This window comes from Archocentrus centrarchus, chromosome 23 (assembly GCF_007364275.1).
Source record: "Archocentrus centrarchus isolate MPI-CPG fArcCen1 chromosome 23, fArcCen1, whole genome shotgun sequence".
Taxonomy (NCBI): domain Eukaryota; kingdom Metazoa; phylum Chordata; class Actinopteri; order Cichliformes; family Cichlidae; genus Archocentrus; species Archocentrus centrarchus.
Window position 1 is genome coordinate 4567806 of NC_044368.1, and position 9233 is coordinate 4577038.

The 9233-nt window shown below is 43.8% G+C and overlaps 2 protein-coding genes across 2 annotated transcripts in view; one reads left to right on the forward strand and one right to left on the reverse strand.

Annotated features, from left to right (window-relative positions):
- lamb1b (laminin, beta 1b) overlaps nt 1-3506 on the forward strand; it is a 30101-nt gene extending 26595 nt beyond the window's left edge. The window contains exons 27-33 of the mRNA XM_030719842.1: nt 76-276; nt 365-509; nt 616-823; nt 1123-1264; nt 2423-2599; nt 2692-2851; nt 2974-3506. Of these exons, the coding sequence (XP_030575702.1) occupies nt 76-276; nt 365-509; nt 616-823; nt 1123-1264; nt 2423-2599; nt 2692-2851; nt 2974-3110 (1170 nt within the window). The 3' untranslated portion in view covers nt 3111-3506. The remainder of the gene's footprint in view (nt 1-75; nt 277-364; nt 510-615; nt 824-1122; nt 1265-2422; nt 2600-2691; nt 2852-2973) is intronic.
- Nucleotides 3507-4416: 910 nt separating this feature from the next.
- eri1 (exoribonuclease 1) lies at nt 4417-8233 on the reverse strand. The gene is made up of 7 exons (XM_030719844.1): nt 7989-8233; nt 6446-6627; nt 6140-6356; nt 5982-6065; nt 5797-5906; nt 5593-5707; nt 4417-5271 (listed from the first exon to the last, which is right to left on the reverse strand). The coding sequence occupies exons 1-7, from the start codon at nt 8061-8063 to the stop codon at nt 5029-5031; spliced, it is 1026 nt and encodes a 341-aa protein (XP_030575704.1). The 5' UTR covers nt 8064-8233; the 3' UTR covers nt 4417-5028.
- Between the last annotated feature and the right edge of the window lie 1000 nt (nt 8234-9233).

Genomic DNA, 9233 nt, shown 5'->3' on the forward strand with positions numbered 1-9233 from the left:
AAAAAGTCACAGGGAACAAAAATCTAGCCTCAGAAGTTCACCCTGCTTGTAATTATTTGTTGTCTGTTTCTGTAGATATGTGGTGGAGCTGCTGAAGGGGATGGCTGCTCCTCCTGCGGTGGATTGGGTTGCGTCAAAGAGGATGGAGTGCTTCACTGTGGAGGAGAAGGGTGTGAAGGCATTCGCACAACAGCTCAAACTTCTCTCAATTCAGCGAGTAGCCTGGAACAGGAGATCCTGGCAGCTATGCAGGAGGTGGACAAGCTCTCCAGGATGGTAAGTGAACGCGTTCATTATATCGCAATGTAGGATAACTCTGCTTGGATGTGAGGCAAATCTCTGGACCTGCGTGTGCGCTGCTCAGGTGTGGGAAGCGAACGTCCGCGCGAATGAGGCCAAAGCAAACGCTATGGAGGTGCTGACCAAATCCAACCGCAGCAAAGAGAGAGTGGAGCAGAGCAACGAGCAGCTCCGCAACCTCATCAAAGAGATACGAGATCTTCTCACGAGTAAGTTCGTCACCTAAAATAAAAAGTAAATAAGCTCTGTTTGTAGGTTAAAGAAATGTCATTGATTAAGAAAAGGGTCATTTCCATTTTGTTTGTGGTGATCCAGATGAAAAGGCAGATGTGTCCATTATTGAGGCCGTGGCAAACGAGGTGCTCGCTCTGGAGATGCCGACTTCAGCTGAGAAGCTGCAGGAGCTGACGAATGAGATCAGGGAGAAGGTCGGCACCCTGACCAGCGTGGAGACGATCCTCAGTCAGAGTGCGGAGGACATCAAGGCCGCTGAGTCGCTGCTGAAGGAGGCCAAGGCTGCAAGGTAACACGACTACTGGCAGGAAGGAGATGAGTAAATCCAGTTATACACAGGAGGTCAGTCAGTGAAGCAGATTATTATTGCAGATGACAAGAAAAATTAAATTTTTCATAAGCCCTAACCAAGGAGAAACAAAGAAAATATTTGCACCAAATCCACATGAGAAAACATGAGGGATGTAATTTGAACGCAGGGTCATTTAATTTAAACTTAAAAAGTGTCACATCAACACTTCAAACTGATTGCCTCAGCTCAGCTCCACGTGACATATAAATAAAGCTTTCCTGCTTTGTGTCCATCAGCGAGGCGGCATCTAACATGAAGGAGACCGCAGAAGTGGTGAAGGCGGCCCTGGATGAGACCGACCGCGCTCACAGCGTCGCGATGGAGGCCATCGAGCTGGCCCAGAACAACACCAGAGGCACCTCAGCGCTGCTGAACTCTGTGAGGCGGACCTCAGTGATGATACATTTTGTTACTCTGTTTGATGGTTTGTGCATACATGATGACAAAAACGACACAAGGGTTTCACATTTGCACAAGAGATCAAGTTGTACATTATTACCATTACCTCACAGGTAACAGTTACCATTATCACAAGTAACTTTAAATGTTATGGGCTGGAAATGTTTAGCTTAAATTTATTTAATTAACAGTGATATCAAATCTGGAACATTGTTTGGTTATCACATTTGGGAATTTTCATACCCTGAACCGGATAAGCAGAAGGAAAAAAGATGGATGGATTTTAGTCCAAGCTAATATAATTCGCTAAAAAATAAACTAAAAGCAAATATGAAGAAAAATAAAAACAACAAATAAATTCAGAAACTAGAACAAAAAACTAAAACTTAATATTTTCCACCTACAAAACATTGAAAACAAATATTTAGGACTAAAAGAATAACCCAGTTTGAGTCCTTTTAAAGCTCAAAGAAAACAAGCTTCCTCAGTCTCTCCCTTCAGTCTCTTTAATTTTATTGGCTACAAAAAAAATCTTCCATCTTCTGCCATTCTTTCATTGATGTCTCTTATTACATAACCCATTTTGCATTTGCTGATAAATGACAGCTCTAACAGACACTTTTAATGAGATGACCCAAATCCAGGTGAGTCTTTACTTACCTGTTTGAAGAAAGTCCCAAAAAAAAGCACAAAACAAGAATCCAAAACACGTGTGACGTGTCACCTGAGGCCTCCCCTACAAAGCAGGATTTGGGCTTATCCAGGTAACTTCAGGGTTGACTCTGGGCTTTCTGTACCCTGAAGGTGGATCGCTTCTCATGCTGCTAACCTGCTCCAGAGTAGGTCATGTTCCACACTGGAGATCAACAAGCAGGAAATCCCTAAACCTCTCTCTGCAGCAGCTGTGTTGCTTTCAGTCTGTATTATGTTTAAACTCTTCATATTTTCCCATTTTGCACTACATATACATAAATACACATGGATGAGACACAGGTGAAATTAATGATGGTGGAATGAGCAGCAGGAGCAGGAAGTAAACTTGAACAAGACACATGAGAAAACGGTTCAACAAAGTAAAACAGGAAGTAATGAAAGGCAAAAAAAGAGACATGAAGAGTAAAACTGTTTGCGTGTCAGGTGGAGTCTGAGACGGCCAAGTCGGAGCTGAAGGTCAGCAACACCACGAGCCGCCTGGTGCAGCTGGAGAGGGAGGTCGGCCTGTTGCGGCAGAACGACCTGGAGATGAAGCAGCTGGCGGACTCGACCGACCGGATCACCGAGCAGGCCAAACAGAATGCGGACGAGGCGCAGCAGGTCTCACAAAACACGCACTTCTGATGCAGTTCACGTATGAATCACGGGTCATTTTCCACTGCTGCTGCAGCCTAGTGTTTATTTGTGTGCAGGAGTTTGAGGAGAAGGTGAAAGATAGATTTGCAGAGGTGCAGGACCAGGTGGAGGATAAAGGACAGTCGGTGCTGCAGGCGAGGAGGAGAGCAGACGAACTGCAGCAGGAGGCCAGAGAGCTGCTCGCCCAGAGCAGCAACAAGCTGGAGAGACTCAAAGGTTTTGTGATAATTATGTTGTTTTAACTTCATTTTCTTAAGGAAGGTATTTCTAGCATATCAGAGGTGCAAGAAATTTGTCTTACACAATTAAAAAACACAAATTGTATCTTGTGTTTTCAGAGTTAGAGAACTCCTACATGGCCAACCAGCACATCCTGGAGGCCAAAGCTGAAGAGCTGAACGAGCTGGAGCGAATCGCCCGCAGACTCCTGGAGGATATCGGCCAAAAAGTGACGCTGTACAGCACCTGTTTGTGATGAAATGTTCAGTGCCTGGGAATATATTCAGTGTCTGAACATACTGCTCCCACATGACTGCTCCTTTTATAGCCGTTAAATAAAAACACTAATATATTTGATGTTGCCGGTGCCAAAAAGTGTTTTAGCAACAGAAACGAGCTTTAAAGCTGCCAAAGACCATCAGAGTATTTGAGTAAGGAGTCCAAAGGAAATCACTAAGAAGCCAGTGTGACCTCAAAACCAGCGTACCTGCATAAGTTAATCTGTGTTTAACTGTAACTAAACGTATGTAATAAAAAAAATAGAGTTTCATATGTACTTAATAACCCCAAAAATATCCCTTGGAAATGGTGACGTGATCACCAACTAAAAATAAACTTGAATATTAAAACAAAAAATCTCCCTTTTTTTTTAATCTTTTGGTGTTTTGGTAATAAATATTTCCTCTGTTTATGAATTATTATCAATAATTTACAGTGGTCCCACAAAAGAGATTATAGTGGAAAAACTACAATAAATCATCTTTTTGTCTCTTGACTATTTATTCTGGTTTCACAGCACAAATAGAGCTCTTTGCTCTTACACAAGATGCCTTTGTGTCTGCATTTCTCTTCTTGATCATACTACAGACAGCAGGGTCTGCAAACATGCATCTATAAACAGCTCTGGTAAATCGACCTTAAATTACAGGGTGAATTCTAGTCAAGGGGCAGTTTGCAGCCATGTTTCCAGATGTTACACATCTGTTAGAAGACGTTTTCTGTGCAGATCATGAAGCAATTTGGGGGGATTTGAAATATAAATAAAACTCATCTGACTTCATTTTGATCAACGTTAGAGGTCTTTGTAGCATGCAAGGGGTCTAGAATACTTAAGAATATTCTTATTATTTTTTAACCCATAAGTTAGACTTCAAGTACTTCTTTTGTTCAATACTTTTGCCTAAGGTTAAACTGTCCTTCTTTTTAGATTGACAGGGTTATCCACGCTCTCATCACATCCAGACTGGATTACTGGAAATGTTTGTTGAATTGGGTAAGACACTATTCAAATGCTGCTGCTTGTGCAAAATGGAATTACTACTATTGTGCTTGTATATAATCGCTCCTCGTTCCAGTACACGAACCCTGGAGAAGCCACCCAGATCAGGTCGTCTACCTCACTGTCAGAGTTCAAACGTCAGCTAAAAACACAGTTAATGTTTGTCTTTTGAGCTGTTTAAATTGTTTTTAATTACCTGCTGCAAAGTACTTGTGTCGTTCTTATAAACTGACTCGCGTCTCTGATCTGCCTCTGTTGAAACTAAAGACTGCATCACACTGAGTGAAGATGAAAAACTGCAAACAAAAACCTTTTATTTGCATTTCGTAGCATTCAGAAGATCTGCAGAGATATTTCTGTTAAAATATATGCTCATTCATGAAATTAAAATGAAACCAACATCCACACACATGACACAACAGTACAACACGGGCTAAAGTCGTTAACAGCTTTTCTTTAAGAGGTTTGCCAAAATAAAGCCGGGGCTGTAGGATGTAAGAGTCCACGAGCCCGTTACCCTCGCGGTGACGTGATGGCTCTGTCATCGTGCAGCACCTCAACAGCAGCATTGTGTTTTATTAGCACAGTAGTTAAAAAAAAAAAAAGTTATGCGTTCATATGAAGCTGCAGATCAGAATTTTTTATATTGTTGAGGGTAAAAATTAAATTCTCTCCACCACAGGACAACTGAAAGATATTTGAATGATAGGGTTGAAAATCAGCAGCTCAATAAGGTGTGGCGAGGCAGATTTAACACCCTGAAGCTCTTAAGGAAAATCCACCCAGGAAAATTCAGGAATGTTCCATTTTAAAACAAAAGCTCAGAGAGGAACCTTGAAGCTCCAGTAGATTTTCAGTATTTTCAGGAGTAATGAGTCACACAGAGGTTGGGGTTCTAGTCCCTGCTCCGTGGTTTATATGGGGGCGGAGCTCCTTCCACAGGGGCTGAGCTGGGAACCGAGAGCAGCTGGCCGGCGTGCATGCGCTCGTTGACGCGCAGCTGGCAGCCGTCCTGCAGCATGCGGACTGCTATCCTCGCTATGTTGCGGGAGTCGTCGAGCCCAGAGTGAGGGCGACCTTCGTACGTCAGGCCGAGCTTCTCCAGCATGGTGCTCAGCTTCGTCTGTGTACGCGGCACCTGGAGGAAGAAGGAGTGTAACCTGCAGCTGACCACAGTGTAAACCCTTAAACGTGCCCCCGCATGCCACAGTTTGCCTTTAAAGACATTCTTCACTTACAAAGATGTGAAAAAGTATTTGCCCCCTTCCTGATTTCCTTTTTTGATTTGTAGAATTTTATTTATTACACAGGGTCAGGCGGGTTAGGATAGCTTTTTTTTTTTTTAACTCAGGTTATCTTTTCTAGTATTTAAATGTATTTGCTGGTTTGAAACATGTAAATGTGACAAATATGCAAGTAAATAAGAAATCACAGCACTGTATAAAGCTGGAAAATGTACCTTGTAGAAGTTTCCGTATGACTTCCTTATGTTAATCCACTTCTTTGCAAACGGAGGATATCTGATCCGGCTAACTCGACACTGGATGTTGAGGAACTTACTCATATCCCACGACCTACAGAAGATGTTAAAGAAACACAGATGTAATAAAAGTGAGGAGAAAAAAAAGCAGACATCCTGCAGAAGCTCTGAATTGAAACCCACCCGTCAGTCAGGATGGCGTATTTGTATTTTGTTCCGAGTTCCCTCTCCTGAAGCCATGACACAACTCGCTGTAGGACTACTGGGAATGGGTCTGCTTCATCGACCATTTTCTACCAACACAACACACCAAAATGAGTTAAGGAGTCACACTGATGTGAAACTGGTGCCAGCTGAACTCAACTGACCTGAGTTATTCCCGTTAACTTCACACAGAAGTCTGAAAGCTGTGGATTCAGCTCGGGCTTCACGTACTCCTGAAACGTGTCCACCTGCACAGAACATCAGAGATCAATAACATAACAACAAAAGACGACTCTTGGTTTAAATCGCAATCTTCACTCACAATCTCCAAGGTGTGCGTGTTGATGAGAACCATAGGGAACTCAATGATTTCATGGAGGAAGTCTGAGGGATTATCCTCTTCACACGTGGCTTCAAAGTCCACCACACAGATGTAGTCGTAGTAAGTGTCAGTGGGGCCTCCCTCTGCTGCCGTCTGCATCAGCTTCTGCTTCTTATAGTGGCTCTTCAACCTCTTCTTCATCACATCCTTCACTCCTCTGCACACACCAAGAGAAGAAACATTTAGGAAACACTTCTAAGACACAAGTGCGAGTGTTTCATCCTCGAATATTCATTAAAAACCCACCGCGTGTCGAGCTTAAGCTCCGCTAATTTGATCCGAAGCTCCTCCTTCGTCATGCGGTTGATGTGCCCGTTGGCCAACGCGATCTCTTTGTACACCGGATGGCTGAAGTCGCCCTTCGACTGAGATGAGGACTCCTGAGGAGCCGATTCTCCAGCAGGACATAATCTGCTGCAAGGCTTCTCCTGAAGAGGAGACGTGTGGGTCATTATATGTCAGAGAATGATGTAACGCTACACATTTGGCCAACAATAACACACAGAGTATGAAGCAATGATTTGTTTGCAGGAATGGATCATTTCAGAGCAAAGTCCAACGACACATCAGATCTAGTTATCTGCAAAAGAAGGCGGGCAGGTCAGAATGATCCCTCAGTTCGTTCTTCAAACTGGCAGAAACCTCTGCTTAAACCCTGCTGCGCAGCTTCGAATGGTGACAAATGGAAACAGGAAAGGAACTTAAACATTTCAGTGCCTCCTGTCAGTAAAAATTTGGCATTATTGCAAAGCTATTCAAAAACTCAAAGCATCACCATGTACTCTTAAATACGGTAGTTCCTAAACAGTGTAATTTTGCATCAACTATGCAATGCAATCACACAAAAAAAGTGATGGATGAGCATTCAATTTTCTAAATTTAAATCTAGTGATAGTGAGGAGGTGAAACTGAACGTGGAGCAATTGGAGGTGACAGGCTAGGTCTGGATGCTGCAGATGTGCCTGATGTGTTTGATTAACTCTGATCTAACAACCTGATCCCCAACACCACAAAAACTAAGGAAATAACAGTGGACTTCAGGAGAAACAGATCTGACCCTCAGCCCATAAACATCAATAGGGACTGTGTGGAGAGGGTCTCTGACTTCAAGTTCCTGGCCCTGCATCTGTATGATGACCTAACCTGGAAAACCAACACCACTGTGCTGATCAACAAAAACACAACAGCCTAGCCAAGGAGCTGCTGGTGTCCTTCTCCAGATGCTCTGCAGAAAGTGTGCAGGTGTCCTGTATCCATGTGTGCTTTGCCAGCTGCACTGCTCAGGAAATGACAGCGCGCCACGGGGTCATCAACACAGCACAGAAGATAATTAACAGGAAGAAAAGCAATTATGCCCGAAACGTCACATGTGTGGTGATCTCCGTTAAAGCTCCAGAGACTACGATGATCCGAATGTCCTGTCTTGGCCCACTTTGGTGCCCTTAGTACCAGCTGAGCGTTGTTTGAATGCCAAAAATGAAGAAGAGCGTAATCACATAAAAATGCAACCTGACAAGATAAAGTTCACCGGGTAAAACAGAATCTGGCTCGATTTGCAGGCCCCACATTCACAAAACACACGGAAGTAGATCATATTTACTCCAAAAGTAACGCGTTTCTCCTCCTGTTTATGAGGTCAGCAGCTGACTAAAAAGCGCTCCCGGAGGATGCATGTCGCTGGCCTGTCTTTGAATGCCGGGTTAATGCACCCGATGGTCGATTTAACTGATCACAAACAGGCTAAAGCTCCATGTAAACGATGGAGCCGTCTTTCTGTTAGCGCACCCACCTTCTCCTCTTCTTTTACATCAGACATCTTCACATTGTCGTCCTGGCCGTGGATGTTCTCCTTGTGTTCATCCATTTAAAGCTGATCGTTTAAAAACAGCATGAATTCTCGGGCTTACCGGCGCGGATATGTTCCGTTAATGTCAGATTTTTTACACGAATTAGCCGCAGGAGGTGTTTTCAGAAAGTAAACAATGAGGTAACCCCACACCGCAGCCCTGAACTTTTCATTTTCTCTCATAAGGCGGACGATTATGACAGTTTCCGCTTTGCGCCAAAAAATTAACGACAGCGCTCACTGCCGCCCCCTGCTGCTGCGGATGAACGCAGCGGTCTGTTTTACGTTAGTATTCACCCTGGCGGTTTCCTTAATAATAATAATAATAATAATAATAATAATTTAAAAAAAAGCCCTGGCGGACGGATCCCCGGTTGGCCAGTTGGGGTTGTTCGGGCCAGTGGCGCAAAAAGGGGGTATGCAGTATATGCAATGCATTGGGGCGCCGCACAAGAGGGGGGCGCCAAAACGATGTGGGAAAATATTTCAGTAGTTGCATTTTCTGTATTTAACAGCGGTGCACATGACATGATCAATAACAGAGGCGCGGCGCTGATTAGGCGCCCCTGCGCTCCTTCACCTCCCCTCCTCCTGTCCTCGTTTAAAGACAGTCGGTAAGATATGTCATAGAAGAATTGTATTTTATAAGCCCATGAATAAGTGATCTGCACACATGAACACAGTAAATGTTGAGAGGCTGCGGATGGTGCGTTGTGTGTGTAAAAATGTGTCCACATTCACCTCAGAAAGTATGTAGCTGCGCCCCTGGTTCGGGCCTGTTGAGCTAGATGTTCAGGGCATGTCCTACCGGGAGGAGGCAAACCTATAAAGATGTGTGTGCAATTATTCATTCATACCTAATCTGCCGCACATTTTCATGCTTGGACTTCACTGGAGCAGCTTTGCATTATTCAAAGTTCCAAATAATCCTTATTTATCTTTGTTGCAGTCCATCACTTCATCCTCTGTCTGAAACAACTCGCTTCAGCACATTTTAAGCCAAATTTCTTCTGATTGGCTGCCCCTCCTTAACAAAGAACCCAAAGGTGGGTGGGGTGGCTGTGTGCCAGATATGACCATATTAGGGATATCCACTCTCTCTGACATCATGCAGAGCAAAGAGTAGAACACTGGTCTGAAACTACACATTTAGAGCAGTCTGAAGCCTCAGCTGATGGCTCATAGGGA

Coding starts and splice junctions, on each gene's coding strand:
- eri1 (XM_030719844.1), bottom strand. CDS start 8,063: ATGGATGAACACAAGGAGAACATCCACGGCCAGGACGACAATGTGAAG. Junction 6,066..6,139: donor ACACGCACACCTTGGAGATT/GTGAGTGAAGAT, acceptor TGTTCTGTGCAG/GTGGACACGTTTCAGGAGTA. Junction 5,272..5,592: donor CATACGGAAACTTCTACAAG/GTACATTTTCCA, acceptor TTCTTCCTCCAG/GTGCCGCGTACACAGACGAA.